Source organism: Taudactylus pleione, unplaced genomic scaffold (assembly GCF_031769625.1).
Source record: "Taudactylus pleione unplaced genomic scaffold, aTauple2 ptg001091l, whole genome shotgun sequence".
Classification (NCBI taxonomy): Eukaryota; Metazoa; Chordata; class Amphibia; order Anura; family Myobatrachidae; genus Taudactylus; species Taudactylus pleione.
Genome location: NW_028285492.1, coordinates 2,762,531 through 2,779,026, shown reverse-complemented (window position 1 = coordinate 2,779,026; position 16,496 = coordinate 2,762,531). Strand labels below are relative to the sequence as shown.

At 42.0% G+C, this 16,496-nt stretch overlaps 1 protein-coding gene across 5 annotated transcripts in view; it reads right to left on the bottom strand.

The window, feature by feature from the left end:
• Positions 1–638: 638 nt before the first annotated feature.
• ACOX3 (acyl-CoA oxidase 3, pristanoyl) overlaps positions 639–16,496 on the bottom strand; it is a 100,990-nt gene continuing 85,132 nt past the window's right edge. For all 5 annotated transcript variants that reach the window (XM_088461754.1, XM_088461753.1, XM_088461757.1 and 2 more), the window contains exons 14-18: positions 10,463–10,578; positions 9,422–9,596; positions 8,504–8,571; positions 5,341–5,427; positions 639–2,359 (exon numbers count right to left, since the gene is read on the bottom strand). In XM_088461754.1, coding sequence (XP_088317880.1) covers positions 2,240–2,359; positions 5,341–5,427; positions 8,504–8,571; positions 9,422–9,596; positions 10,463–10,578 — 566 coding nt within the window. In that variant the 3' untranslated portion in view covers positions 639–2,239. The remainder of the gene's footprint in view (positions 2,360–5,340; positions 5,428–8,503; positions 8,572–9,421; positions 9,597–10,462; positions 10,579–16,496) is intronic.

Here is a 16,496-nt window from a genome sequence, read left to right as displayed (position 1 = left end):
GTCGGATCCGCATGCAATTGCAATGGGCATTGTCGCTGCTGACATACAGGAGCGCGCATCGTTAGTGACGTGGGTACGCACTAGACGATGTGCTTGACATCTCGTCCGATCCGGACGGATTGGACGACATATCGTCTAGTGTGTACCCAGAATTAGGGTTAAATCATACAGACTGTCTTTTAGAAGGACGTTGGTATACTAGTGCCTGTCCATTTGATATGTATCATAAACAACAAGGGCCCAAACACAAGGAGAAAAAACAAACATATTAAACACCACACTCTAGAACTACCAATATACAGTACTTTGGTGAAGTACAAAGGCAGCTGAGTATTTTAGAAGGAACGTGTTAATAATAAAAATCAACATGCTGAACCGGTCCCAAAAATGTTGGCATATTTACTATATGTTTCATCTGCTAATTAGACCAGCTTGCCATAACAACATTTGACATTTAGTATCATTACCCTTTGCCATCACTATTGCCAAGATATGGACGGACAGATCTTACTGGAATTATGGTTATTTTCATGTGACAATTTATAACCGACAGAGAGAATTTCAAAGAAAAAACATCTAATCACAAGAAAGCAGGATGTGTGGGTTGTGCTTGTTGTATACACTGTTACTTCTAAGGGTTTCCCACCTGCAGTTGCATTTATTAAATTGTCCATGCCCTTGCGTACAACATGGCACAGCTCTGTCTTTACAATTGTATCCAACGAGCAGAGAAACTGTGCAAGTGTTATGTCTAGGGCAAACCATATTACACAAATGCAGAAAATTGTGCGACAGCATAATAATTAAATTATTATAATAGTATAATTATTACATAATATACTGTACATGAAAATTCATTCAGCAATATATTTTTACATACAATTAAGGTAAGTTCTAAAAAATAAAAACTACATAGAGTTGCATTGAAAATTTGGGATGCCCCTTGTTAGACTGCACATTTCACTGGATCTTTATGTGAAAAGAACTTGAACTCGACATATTTTTGAACATTTTAATACACAATAATTATTTGCTGAATGTATTAATGCTGTATTTATGGAAGGAGATAGAAATTAGAGACTTCCAACTAGTTACCTTATGTGCTAAACTTAACAAAGTTGGTCCTCAAAGCACCCTAACAGTCCAGGGTTTAAGGATATCCATGCTTGGACACAGGTGACTTAATTAGTACCCCAGTGTTTTGATTTACCTATCTGTGCTCAACCATGGATAACCTTAAAGCCTGGGCCGTTATAGTGCCTTGAGAACAGAGATTGGGAACCTCTGGATTATACAGCTGTGCCCTCATACAATTCTCGTGCTTGCATACTTTTTCCTGAATTTAGTCGCATATAAATGAGCTTATAGGTATTTAAGATTAGGATTTGTGTCGCAAAGGAATTGGTATAAAAGTTGCAGATTAAGCAGAACGATGCGAGGCACGAGGCATGGCAGGCCTCTGTCTTTTTTTGCCTTTCTACCAAGATTGTGCTACTTTTTCCTGAATTTTGCATCTCAATTGGATAATAGTGTACTAAGGAGTTGTATAAAGTCACAAATTAAGACTCATATTTTAAGAGAAAGTCGCCTGGCGCGGATAAGTTGCCATGACCGTGGTTTGCCAAACAAGGCTACTTAGCGTGATTTGAGGATAGGTGTGATATTTACACTAGTAAAAGGCTTTTGAGAACGCACTAATACAGCACTTATTAACGATAACTAATTCACAGTATTCTTGAATTCTGTATTAATGGGCTCTGACAGTTTGTGTGGTCTACACACTTGGCTTGGATAATCGATGAAAACGGGTGCGCTTCTACAAACAATTAACCTAGTGTATAATGGTTGTGGCCAAGTTTAGAATGCCAGAATATGAATCGTTCTAAAGAACACTGGTACATGAAATAGACTGGAACCAATGACCAAATATACATTTATATTCATTACACAGTAATAGTTCACACAAGAAGAATGTACATTCAATTGCAATTTCATTACGAAAAGTGTTTGAATATTCTAAAACCATTAATTCAGTTGGCAACACTGAAAATCATATAATGCCTAGCAGCGCCCTAAACATGGGAGAGCTAGGCAGGTCCTCCATAGCACCGGCTAGACCATACCACCTCATTATGTGGTCTTATTAGTTACTTATCAGTGACTATTACTTAAATGGTTACAATCACCCGTGTTACCATTGCACGTATCTACACGCATGTAGACACACAGATGTGTGCGCTCACAGCTGTGATTTCAGAGTGCCAATTACAGGCTTGTTAGTGCAGAACTCAGCCCACCAGGATGGGCGCTCCAGAACCTTCTCTCCTTGCAGAACTGTGGACCAAAGGTTCTTGTACAGCTGAAAAAAATGTAACAGAATTACATATATACCATCTCTATGAACGCAGGGTCAGGGGATGTATCAAACCATCTAAAGCAGTGTTTCCCAACCTCGGTTCTCAAGGCACACCAACAGTCCAGGTTTTAGTGATATCCATGCTTGAGCGAAGATGGTTAAATCAAAATAACTGAGGTACTAATTAAGACACCTGTGCTTAAATATGGTTATCCTTGTAACCTGGACTGTTAGTGCTAATTGAGGACCGTGATTGGGAACCCCTGATCTAAAGAGAACAAGTGGAGAACTTGCCTGCAACAACCAGTCAACTCCTAGCTATTATTTGTCAAGTACATTTCATAAAATGACAACTTCAGTTGTGTTCTCACTCGTTTTTGGTGCAGTCGCGTCAAACTGCCCCTCTTGGCGCTCCTGGTCCTGTGAGACCCTGCTAGCGCCGGGCGTCTTTTTTCGCTGAAATTGCAACTAAGGCCCATATTCAATTAGTTTCGCACCCGCGATAAAGTTCTGTCTGCCGGACTTTTCGCCTACATCGCGTCTTTTGCCACTCAGAAACTTACCATGTGTGTCCCTGCTATTTGCCGTATTCAATTCCAAAAGACGCGAAAACGGCGACATGCAAAGTCAGAACAGGCGGAAAGTGGTGTCAGAATCAGGGAAATAAGCCTGAACCCCCCAAAAAGACGCAGAAACATTGGGGATCAATGTTGTAGTGCCCGATTAGTCCTAATAAAACTGGCGTATTGAGGCTAGATGTATGAGGATGCATCTGTAGGAGCCGATTGGTTGCTATGGTCAACTTCTGCACCTGTCCTCTTTAATACATCTCCCCCAGTTCCCTATCACCAAAGGAACATCTACGATCTACAGTGGAGCCGTACTATTGCCGTTGCAGGCTACAGAGCAGATAATCTAGCAGCAGAACGGATGGAAATCACACGTCTAATTTAACCTTGACTCAAATTGTTATCATGTGTTTATGGGGCAAGGGCAGTACATGTTATACATCATTATGGAGACAAAATAATTGGGATCTGATGTTTTTAATAATAATGTCTGCGCCAGCCAGGATGGATAACATTATATCATTAGCTGATTAAGGCACAGGGAAAACACAATCACTAGTTGTTGGAATCTTCAGAGATAACGGTCAGTAAAGTGAACAATGCAGACAGCTATTTAACGGAAAAAAAGATTAATTTCTTCGCAGTGAAATAAAATAAAATAAGACCACACATTATCTACATTATATATTTAGGAACATAGTATGACATATTAGAAACATTTGTACCAGACTTAACTAATTGACCACCAACAGGCTTAGCTCAGTGCAATGGGAATCGTTATTCTCCCCGGGCTCTGTTAAGAAATTTCTGTGTTTGTAAAGCTGCATAATCATCTTGGATCACTGATGACATACAGTATCCATTTATCATTTATAATGATTCAATATAGAGTTAGAGTCTAAAATATATAGAGTCTAAAATGTGTTCCAAAATGGTCATTTAATTCTGATTAATAAGATGTTTCTAATACACATGATCCATACTATCATCACTCCAACAATAAAGCACCACTAGCTGACCTAGCGCTGTAAAATCGTTAGAAGGTACACCGGCATGACATACATAAGACACAATGTTCATCTGTTGCCTTTCATGCACGTAGTATACTCTATCTAGTAAACACCATCCCCTTCCCCAATAACACATACAGCAGATATAATCTTCCATCTTGTGTATGAATGAGAGTAGCTAAAAATTCACTCTAAAATATAGACCACAAGTTCGGGGACCCCAGTACGTATCCATGATGTTTGCACCTTGATTGTATCACACTAGCGTCAGGCCTGTCATCGCACAGATCCTCAAGTCCTATGCAGTAAGGGCAGATATAATACTCAAACTGAATAGTCTACCTCTCTACCCTTTATGCTATACACTTTACCCCCACTACCTATGGTAATTACAAAGGAGCCACAGTCCTCCTAAAACTGTATCACAATTGCGCAGACTCGGCAACACACACTACCACACAGTTAGTTTGGTCTGCCAAAGCTTTGAGCAATCAAAATGGGGTGCACCCACCCCATAGATTATGTCATGACCATGTCTCTGATGACTGGCTGACCAGTTAATTAAATCAGGGTCCATACTAGGACTGACTACTTCATTAAAAGTACAAATAACTGTACATAGTATACCCTGTGAAACAGGTTTGCATAATAATCGGATTTAAAAAAAAAATAAATAAATAAAATCAAAAACTGATTTATTTGATTTAAATCCGATTTTTTGGATTTAAACAGTATTTTTTATTACTTTTTTTTTTTTTAAGGAAACGCTTTAAATTTTAAAAAATTTATTTAAAAAAAAGGTAATAAAAAAACCTATTTAAATCAAATAAATCCTTTTTTTTTTTTTTAAATCCAATTTTATGCAACCCTTTGTGAAATAACTAAATAAAATATAAAGTCATGCAATACAGGTACAGTCAATGCAGAAAGCACTACTACGCTTCAAAGGTGAAACTGCAATCAGCTAATCAGAAGCTATTAGCTAGTGTTGGGCGATCATCATCACCGCGGGTATTTTGCAACAGCCCCTAAGAGTAAATGACACTACTAAGTTGTTATACCGAGACCAAATAACATTTTAATTAGTACTGTATGTGAAAAGTCCACACAGCATATTAAGGTCATCCAAATGTTATTGAAATACTACAATTTAGCTATAGGGTAACGGGGTTGGCCAAGAAAATCTAAACCAAGGAAAATCAATTTTGTTCGCTTTTCCTTGCAACAAATATTTTCAAGGTTATCAGGACTGTGATATAATTTTTTCCTCTTTTTCTTTTGTAGCACTGATGTCAGAAAAGGAAATGGGAACCTCTACGTACAAAAACAGCCCAAATGTTCATCAAACATCTGACAAAGCAATACTACAGTATATACTGGGGAACTATATGATGAGGATAGTTACCTCTCCATCGGCTTTGGCAATCGGTGAATTCAAAATGAAGTCTGGAGGTGCAATGGCGTCCACCAGAGACACTGCATCATCTTTCAGCTGTTAGGATAGAAAAGTTGGCAACGGATCTTACTTTCCATAGTAACAAAGACAAAACACAGCAGGAGAATACTATACAAAGTGAAATCTGAGCGGTCACACTAGCAGAACTCTATCAGGGGAGCATATTATTCTGAGAACTCTTCTCATCTCTAGTTAGCCTCAATATGTGAAACGTCTGTTATATCATTATAAGAAAGTATAATCTGATTACTGAATGTGGAATGGTTTTCCTGGAGAAAACTGCTGTGTTTTTACGTAGAACTAGCCAAAAATACCCGTTTGAAGATTAAAAAAAAAAGAAAGAAAAAAGGACTAGAAAAGGAGTGTAGTTAAAAGGCAAACTTCATGGCAAGGAATGGTAAGTTTACTTACCTCCTCAACCGGTACCTCTCTACCGGCATCTTCCCTTCCACATGCATCACTCCCATTGACATTAAATCACCTATTGACCCCACACCTTTCTCCAGCCATTGCCCCATATGCGATGCAGTTAAGTTGAAGTTAAGGTGCCGGCAGTTGAAATCCATGCGCCGGATTCCCGACCCACAGCCAGAATACCAGCATCGGAATCATGACATCACTTGAGATGCCGATACCAGAATACCGACAGCCGGCATCCCGAACGCAAGTATAGCAAGGCGGGTTAGGTTTAGGCTGCACAGGGGGTTCTGGGTTAAATTTAGGCACCACCCTGGGGTTAGGGTGCGGGCAGGGGGGTTTAGGCACCAAGGGGGGGTTAGGTTTAGGCACCAACGGTGAGGGTTAGGCTGCGTGGAAGGGGGGGATTCTGAGAATCTTCTGCCCGCCTGCATCCTGACTGCCAGTCTCCCTTATGTATTCCCCTCATATCTCTACTCCCCGTCCTTTCAAACTTTTAAAACAGCTATTCTACAACTGTTTAACACACTTTCTCCCTTTAGAGGGTATAATGAGGTGTGAGAGCTAGGTGTGAGAGGGTGTAATGAGGTTTAAGAGCTAGGTGTGAGAGGGTATAATGAGGTGCGTGAGCTAGGTGTGAGGGTATAATGAGGTGCGTGAGCTAGGTGTGAGAGTATAATGATGTGAGAAAGCTAGGTGTGAGAGGGTATAAAGAGGTGCGTGAGCTAGGTGTAAGAGGGTATAATGAGGTGTGTGAGCTAGGTGTGAGGGTATAATGAGATGCATGAGCTAGGTGTGAGAGTATAATGATGTGCGTGAGCTAGGTGTGAGAGGGTATAATGAGGTGCGTGAGCTTGGTGTAACAGGGTATAATGAGGTGCGTGAGCTAGGTGTGAGAGGGTATAATGAGGTGCGTGAGCTAGGTGTGAGGGTATAATGAGGTGCGTGAGCTAGGTGTGAGAGTATAATGATGTGAGAAAGCTAGGTGTAAGAGGGTATAATGAGGTGCGTGAGCTAGGTGTGAGAGGGTATAATGAGGTGTGTGAGCTAGGTGTGAGAGGGTATAATGAGGTGCGTGAGCTAGGTGTGAGAGGGTATAATGAGGTGCGAGAGCTAGGTGAGAGGGTATAATGAGGTGCGTGAGATAGATGTGAGAAGGTATAATGAGGTGCGTGAGCTAGGTGTGAGAAGGTATGAGGTGCGTGAGCTAGGTGTGAGAAGGTATGAGGTGCGTGAGCTAGGTGTGAGAGGGTATAATGAGGTGTGAGAGCTAGGTGTGAGAGGGTATAATGAGGTGTGTGACCTAGGTGTGAGAGGGTATAATGAGGTGCGTGAGCTAGGTGTAAGAGGGTATAATGAGGTGTGTGAGCTAGGTGTGAAGGTATAATGAGGTGCGTGAGCTAGGTGTGAGGATATAATGAGGTGCGTGAGTTAGGTGTGAGAGTATAATGAGGTGTGAGAGCTAGGTGTGAGGGTATAATGAGGTGCGTGAGTTTGGTGTGAGAGAGTATAATGAGGTGCGAGAGCTAGGTGTGAGCGTATAATGATGTGTGTGAGCTAGGTGTGAGAGGGTATAATGAGGCGTGTGAGCTAGGTGTAAGAGGGTATATTGAGGTGAGAGATGGTGGGCACCCCTGTGTATAATGTGTAATGGGGGGATTTGTGCTGTGTAGCATAATGTGTAATGGGGGGGGGATTTGTACTGCGGCCACAATGTGTAAGGGGCATTACTACTGCATGGCGTAATGTGGAAGGGGCACTACTACAACTTAGCGTAACGTGTATAAGGGACACTACTATGTCGTGTAATATGAATAAGGGGCACTACTTGTGGCATAATGTGAATTTGGGGTACTATAGTGTGGCCATGAAAGGGTATAATAACAGGTGTGTGTGTGGTGTGAAAGGGTGTAATGAGGTGTGCGTGAGGTATATAAGGATGCACCTAGTGTTCATTCCAAGTCCGACGTAGGGCAGGGCGCCGGACCATAGAAAGGGCACTCTCAAGCGCAAAAGGAGCTTGGCCACGAGAAAAGGGGCTGCGCTCTCTTTCCATCACTCTTGGGGGCGTTCCCAGCACTTACATACTGCCCCCAAGCTCTCCCCTCACTGTGAATAGATGCTGTGCACCGCAATTTCCACCCCCATGGGACACTGTGGTCTGCGGGTGGGGGCGGCACCCGGCAGGTTTAGCGGGGTGCCACCATAAGGGCAGGGCGCATTCTGTCCTTTTGAAATCGGACAGGGCGGGGAGCCCCGCTAAAACAGCCTACAGGGTGAGATACCCCCTAAAGTATATTAACTTGCGCTGGCAAGCAAATTCTCCTCCTCTGCATCGCCATCTTTCCAGTGACATCTTCGGGAAAATGGGGCAGTGCAATTAAAGCAAAGACTCTGGCACGGTGTCAGAACCTTTGCGCTCTTGTGCGTATGAGCCATCTTACAGAGTATCACTAGGAAGCTGCGGAGGAGGAGGGACCTGCTTGCCAACACAAAGTAGGATGGGTAGAGGCTGGGAAGCTGCAAACGGGCCTCCTTGGGTGTTAATACGCCCCTGCACCAGTATAGTCTGTCACAAACACCGCATCATAAGTTCCACAGACCCTAGTAGAACATTGTACAGTACGTCACATGTAGATGTGAATGATTCATTGTCTAACCATTATGCACAGACGCCCCATGTCTATTCTATTACCTCTACACACAGCTGCAGGACGGCATCTTGTATTATTTTCCCCGGCAATTCACCAGCAAAGTATCCACCTGTAACATAGCTACAATGTAACAACGGTATTGTATAAAGCCAAGTGTGTATCACAGCAGGGGATCATTTTGTCTCCTTATAATAAATGAGCAATCACACACTAATATGCAGGGACAGTGACATCAACATCACCTCACACACAGCATCAGGTTTAGACACACACACAGACTGATACAGAATTGCAGGTAAAGCAATCGCAGTTGCAGCCCCTTTACGCATCTGAATATAAAAGTGCACCACCCTATCCATACGCAGGTGAAAGCTACCTTCGCCATCATCATCATCATCACACATTTGCCCCAACCCTATCCTTGGTGCAAGAGACCAGCAAACATTTGCACGGACTGCCAGCTAGTGTATAAGATTCAAACTCGCTATTACCCCTGATACAGTTACCTACATGTGAACCAGAAACATTATTCAGGTAGAATCCTGGAGAGAGTTTTCCCTTCTTTATTCCCACTCACTTAGAGTTTAGGTTAAAACTTAAAATGGATCGGTAACAGTTATTTGCACCACACTACCATATTGTTGTAACCTTCACCCTCAGAACTGTTCTTACTAGGGCCCCTGTGCTGTGTAGAAGGGCTCCAGTAATCCTCAAAAGCTAGGTTTTAGGATAAAGTGCATTCTGCCCCGTTCTTAAAGCAAATTCAGTCAAACTTTTTAATCAGTTAAAATAAATAGTATGACAAAAAAGAAAACAAAAACAGAAGAGCGGTCAGATCACTTGCAACATCTCAGACCCCAGAGAACCTTGACCATAGGCGGTAACAATTACTGAAGTGTAATTTGCTCTTGTTCTTTATCAACAATATACTGCATAATAAAGACACTTGTCAGTCTCACCTTGGTAAAGTACAGCAATATGTTTGCTTAGTGACCATAGACCATATAAGGAGCACAATTTCTTCAGGACAGGCTGCAGAGAGGCGGGTGCACTTGGATCATGGGTATAATCATAGTATCTCTGTAGTACTGTATGTTCAATAAACACTATAGCCAGAGAGCGACAGTAATACACCTAGAACAGGTAATGGAAGACATTTACCACTTTGACTACATGCAAACTAATGCTTTTAAAAAAAAAAAAAATAATTTGAAATGATTAGAAGAAGCACTGTAAATATACATTTTTCCTGCAATTTTTTTTAAATTTTTTTTTTGTATTATAATTTTTTTTTTTTATGTGGGCAAATCACTACTGTTCCTTATTTCAAAATTCTTCTGGCTCCTGTGTGCGTTTGCATATGCTTTTTATTAGTTTACAGTCATTATTTTCACTCTCTAATGCAACATTGACAAAACCAGTAGACGTGAGCATTAACATTTTGCTGTAGATGTATTGTTTATATTTTCTTGGATGTGCTTTAGGTGTTGCAGTTTGCCTGCATTCAGGACGTTTCCAAATCAGCTGAAAGAAAGTCTGCATGGGTAAGTAAATAGCTTAAACAGTTTTATGGATACAATGAAATGCAATTTAGGACATAAATTATTTTCTAAGCTATTTGTGGGCCAATTCCAATACAGCAAGAAAACCGATAATGGAAATGGAATCTTATACAGAGAATAAGAGAAAATGCGATTCTTTTTATTGCCCATTCTATGTCCGAATGAACGGCTTTCTATGTTCTTTTTTTTTTTGCACTGTTTTTCACTGCTGATTTTTTTGTTTTTAATTTGTTGTTTCTTTTTTTTTTTATTGAAGAACCAATAAAATACACTTGATTAAAAAAAAATAAATAAATAAAAGAAGAGAATAAAGGAGGAAATGTATTACTGTTGGCGACCAGTAACAAAAAAAAAAAATGAGGTCTCGTCCCTGGGAATTGGGCCCTTTGGCAGCTGTACACAATGGATAACAGACTATCTGCAATATACACACTGTACCTGGCTATTGTTCCTTGCATAAAAATCATTCCTGGCTTTCTGCTTCTCTTGCTGGAGTTTGTGATGACTGTCATTGAGAAGGTAACACACCAGCCACTTGTAAGCTGCCAAGGGAACTGGAACACAAATAACACAGTATTTTGATAAAAACACTGAATATATACAGTTACTAAGATAAAGAACTTTGTATATAATTACTCAGTGGTTACTTTCCAGACAATATATTAACATTAGGCAGATGGAATACTAGTGCCGTAATCACGACACCTGTCAGAATCCCGGCACCAGCATCCCAAAGGTAAGTAGTTGGGGTACAGGGAGAGTTAGGGGTAGGCACTAGTATCCTAATCCTGTCGGCATGCCGGCATCGGGATTTTGACCACCGGCATCCCATACCCAACCCGTAAACAGTGTTTAGCTTTGTAAATATAGTGGGGCTGATACAGAGATGTAAGGAAAATAGGCGTACATTACTCAAACAAAAAAGAATGTGGTTGGAGTAGCTTATTTTTGTACCTACTTACTCAGAGCTGTACGTATCCAGTGTCTGCAAGAACAGCAAATGCACCTGGTTTACTACTAGTCAGCAAAATCAGTGTGTACTTCCCACCTGCCCTGTGCTAGCTGCAAATGATGCATCTCGTAATAGGCGTATATACACTGCTGGTGTGCGTTGGCCGCTTTACCGTAAACATGCCCCTTGTGAACTCTGAAGTGAGAACGCCAGTCACACCACTACTTTCCGCTTCTCCAGTTTGAATGTAGATTCTGTACATTCAGAATGCCTTATGGTGCATACACACGGTCAGATCTGTCAGACGAACGATGAACGATTTTACCAACGAAATTTTGAACTACGAACGATTTGCGACAGTATTAAAATGAATGAAAATCGACCAAATCTGACTGCAAACACATCAGATGTCAGATATATCGTTATCTGACAAACGGGAAGGTGCATCGTTCATCGTTGCAGGGACACGTATCAGATTTTCTTTCAGATATGAACGATTTTTTAAATCGTTATTGTACAAATCTGAAGGAAAATCTGACCGTGTGTATGCACCATTAGACTTATTTTCTGAGTACAGATATAAGACCTCATGGCGGGCAGCTGTGTGTCGTAAGCATTTCCTGGTCATGCTTATGCCCGCTGTATTGTACACTAGTTACCAGACTCTGCTATGTATTTCGTCTTCCAGGAATATGTGTGTTACTAGTAAAGGGACCCGGCGATTGCCGGGTTACCTCAGTCCACCTCCTGCTCCACAACCCCTCCGTGCTTAATATGTACCCTGGTCACAGCGCCCACTGAGTGGTCCTCCTCAGTCCTCTAAGGTCTGTCTTGTTAGCTCCTGAGGTGTGCTCCCAGACTCCCATCTGCACATCAAAGATGGCAGAGACCTCAGCAGATTATTAAATAGATTAGCATGAGATGCACTTCTGTATGGCCTCTGCCACCAAGTGGTGAAAATTCTGTGAAAAGGGTTTTAGAGTCTAATAACGTATTTGCTTTGAATAATACATTGGTTGGTGGGATTGAGAAGGTAGTTGGTTCCAGGTGGCACTGCAGGAACTAGCTCGATGATGGTAGTCAGCTAGAAGGGAATGTCAGGGGGTAGGTGGGATGTCATGCTTCCCAGAAGAATGGGGTCTACACATGCCAAGCTAAAGGTTTCAGTACAGGACAACATGTTTGCCCGAATACATGCCACAAGGGGAGATCCATTGGCATAGCTCATGTCCTGGCTCCTTCATCCAAAAATTCCCATCGGTCTACAACTGTCATTTTCCATTATTAAGCATAATCAACTGCATTGAATTTTATTTGCTGGCCAGAGATTTATAGACTGACGTCCCAGGCTCCTGAGATTCTCAAACAAATGTCAGTGAAAATGTAAACTGACCTGTTGGATTAAATCCAGCACTTTAAGCAAAGCTGGTGGAAACATCAATAACAATTTACTTTATTTGGGTACTTTAATTAGGTACACAGTTGGCTGACGGACCAATTTTGGTAAGCATACACACTTACCATTCGGCCACACAGGGACGTCTTAAGAGAGGAGGGGGCCCGTGTGCATTCTCCATGCAGGGCCACCTCCTCTCTACCGGCGGCCGGTGGCCGACTGATGCGACCGGCCGGCCACCGCAGAAGCAGTAGACTCTGGGCACTAGAGTGTGCCCGGAGTCTACTGCGCATGCGCAGAACACCGGAAAAATGGCCGCGGTGGCCATTTTCCGATGTTCTGAGCAGCGCTGACACCAGATGCGGGACCACGGATAGGTAAGTTTAAAATAATATGGGTGCAGGGTGTGCGGTGCGGGGCCCCCCTGGACCCGGGAGCCTGTGTGCCCCGCACACACGGCACCCATTATAGATACGCCACTGTAGCCACATGATCTGTCTGGCCACAGGAACCAGCTATGATGCCATTATAGTCTGTGGCCAGCATATGGGTTGGTCAGTCGTGTGTGTACACACAAGCAGATGTCCATATACATCGCATCTGACATGCTGCCCTGCTAATACGATATATCTGTGAAAGACGTCGTTCACAGACATATTGTGTGTACACACAGCCAGATACACTGAATGATATATATCGTGCAGTGTGTACCCAGCTTCAGTCGTACACCGGAAACATGGAGAGACAGAGGAGAAAGACAAAGCGAAGTGATGCATAAACATCCATCGGTATTGAACAGGTAAAACCTCTGTGACTTAAACATAAATAAGAGAAAAAGTAAAAATAACACCACCCAAGGCACTTGTGACTCCAGCGTTGGGCCAACTTGGCCGTAAAATTGACTTCATGAGTTAATATTGGATCAGTAAGTATATGTACAGTACTAAAATGCAATATTCCTAAATGTAGAAAACACATGGTCAGATACAGCCATTAGTGACTCTATCCAGCTTCAACAGAAATTGCTACCAAGTTGCTGAACCTAAACTCTAGATGCTGAAGCACTTTATAGAACTCCATCGAAATAAAAAGCACATAATAAGTATATAAAAATTAAGAGCATTTTCAGGCCAAGCTTTCTTATTGCCAGAGCTACATGTGTAACCGTTCCACTGATGTCGGAGCAGGACGCCAGGAACCGAGCATTGGGCGCTCGCATGTGCACTACAAACTAATTGTAAATTTTTCCATCATAACAAAATAATAAGGGCAGGAGGAGGACATTGTGTTACCCGGGGGAAAGTGACGTTACATGACTGAATGAGATGTAAGATATGCATAAAGACATTACTGTATGCTGGTGTCAGCTCTGTTTTGTGTATTAGAGCGGTAGCTGGGTCTTTATTTTTATTATGTTGTGAAACTAAAAGGACTGTGTTACTAAGTGTATTACAGATCATAGCAAAGTATTTCCTGCACAAATCCTAATGGGTAACAACAACACAAACCTTTTATTTACATGATACGAAAAGTTATGCTCATTATAAACATTAGCTATTTTGACAGCATTTAGCCCTTGTGCGTGTGTGAGGCCATTTATCTGGGAGATTAGATCGTAAGTCCTGCAGGAGCAGGGACTGATGTATCTAAATACAATTCTCTGAAGGTAGTGCTCTGAAGGATATGTTGGCTTTAAATAAATTAGGAGAATACTTATTTGGATAATAATCGTGACTGGTTACCATAACAACTGTACATTTATTGCTGGTGCATTATCTTTGGGCTAATCACTGGAAACAATGGTGCTTCTTTGTAATGGATACATCTATTCCATGACCCCTCAATATAACATCATGTTTTAGAATGTAAGCTCTTTCGAGCAGGGCCCTCTACCCTCTTGTGCTTCTCCTTACTGTATTTTTATTTACAGTGGGGCAAAAAAGTATTTGGACAGCCACCGATCGTGCAAGTTGTTGCACTTTAAAAGATGAGAGAGGTCTGTAATTTCCATCATAGGTACACTTCAACTGTGAGAGACAGAATCAGAACAAAAAATTCCTGAAATCACATTGTATGAATTTTAAACAATTTATTTGTATATTCTTGCGGAAAATAAAAATTTGGACAATCAAAAAGTTTAACTCAATACTTTGTAAAGTAACCTTGGTTGGTAATTACAGAGGTCAAAGTTTCCTGTAGTTCTTGACCAGGTTTGCACACACTGCAGCAGGCATTTTGGCCCGCTCTTCAATGCAGATCTTTTCTAGATGTGCCATGTTTTGGGGCTGTCACCGGGCAACACGGACTTTGAACTCCCTCCACAGATTTTCTATTGGGTTGAAGTCTGGAGACTGGCTGGGCCAATCCAGGACCTTGAAATGCTTCTTACGGAGCCACTCCTTAGTTGCCCGGGCGGTGTTTTTGGGGTCATTGTCATGCTGGAAGACCCAGCCACATTGCATCTTCAATGCTCTTCCTGAGGGAAGGAGGTTTTTCCCCAAAATGTCACGATACATTGCCCCAATCATCCTCTCCATAATACGGATCAGTCATCCTGCCCACTTTGCAGAAAAGCATCCCCAAAGCATGATGTTTCCACCCCCATGCTTCACAGTGGGTATGGTGTTTTTGGGATGCCACTCATCATTCTTCTCCCTCCAAACACGGCGTGTGGAGTTTAAACCAAAGAGTACTATTTTGGTCTCATCTGACCACATGACATTCTCCCAATCCTCCTCTGGATCATCTAGATGGTCACGGGCAAACTTTAGACAGGCCTAGACATGTGCTGGCTTAAGCAGGGGGACCTTTCGGGCGCTGCAGGATTTGAATCCATGACGACGTAGTGTGTTACTAATGGTAACCTTTGTGACTGTGGTCCCAGCTCTCTTGAGTTCATTGACCAGGTCCCCCCGTGTAGTTCTGGGCTGATCCCTCACCGTTCTCAAGATCATTGATACTGGTCGAGGGAGATTGTTAGTGATCTTGTATTTCTTCCATTTTGTAATAATTGCGCCAACAGTTGATCTCCACCAAGCTGCTTGCCTATTGTCGAGTAGCTCATCCCAGCCTTGTGCAGGTCTACAATTTTGTCCCTGGTGTCCTTAGACAGCTCTCTGGTCTTGGCCATGGTGGAGAGGTTGCAGGGTGTGGACAGGTGTCTTTTATACAGTTAACCAGTTCAAACAGGTGCAATTAATACAGGTAACGAGTGGAGGATAGATGAGCTTCCTAAAGAAGAAGTAACAGTCTGTGAAAGCCAGGATTCTTGCTGGTTGGTAGGTGTCCAAATATTTATTTTCAGCAAGAATATACAAATAAATTGTTTTAAAAATCATACAATGTGATTTCCGGAATTTTTTGTTCTGATTCTGTCTCTCACAGTTGAAGTGTACCTATGATGGAAATTACAGACCTCTCTCATCTTTTTAAAGTGCAACAACTTGCAGAATCGGTGGCTGTCCAAATACTTTATTGCCCCACTGTATCTCTTACTCCCCACTAGGGCAACTAACACTTGGGGGTCTATTTACTAAGCAGTGTTAGGAGACAGAGTGAAAAGTGATAAGAAAATGATAAGGTGCCAGCCAATCAGCTCCCAACTGTCATTTTTCAAACACAGCCTGTGAGATGACAGTTGGGAGCTGATTGGCTGGTACCTTATCAGTTTTCACTCTGTCTCCTAACACTGCTTAGTAAATAGACCCCTTTGTTGCTTATGTGGGTGTAAGGTTCTATTCTCTCTCTATACATCTTCTCAAGGTAAACTCATCAGCTCTTTTGACCTCCATTATCATCTCTATGCTGATGATACTCAGATCTACCTTTCCTCACCTGATCTTTCCCCCTCTCTACTGACTTGTATCTCTAACTGTCTCTCTGCTATCTCTTCCTGGATGTCCCAGCGATTTCTCAAACTTAATATGTCTAAGACTGAGCTGTTCGTCTTCCCACCCTCCCACATAACATCATGTCCCACTATTTCTTTATTAATACATGGCATTACTATCTCATCTAGTCCCAAAGTGCGTCGTCTTGGAGTCATCCTGGACTCTTCCCTCTCCTTCAAACCACACATTCAGAACCTCTCGCAGTCCTGTTGTTTCCATCTCAAGAATATTTCC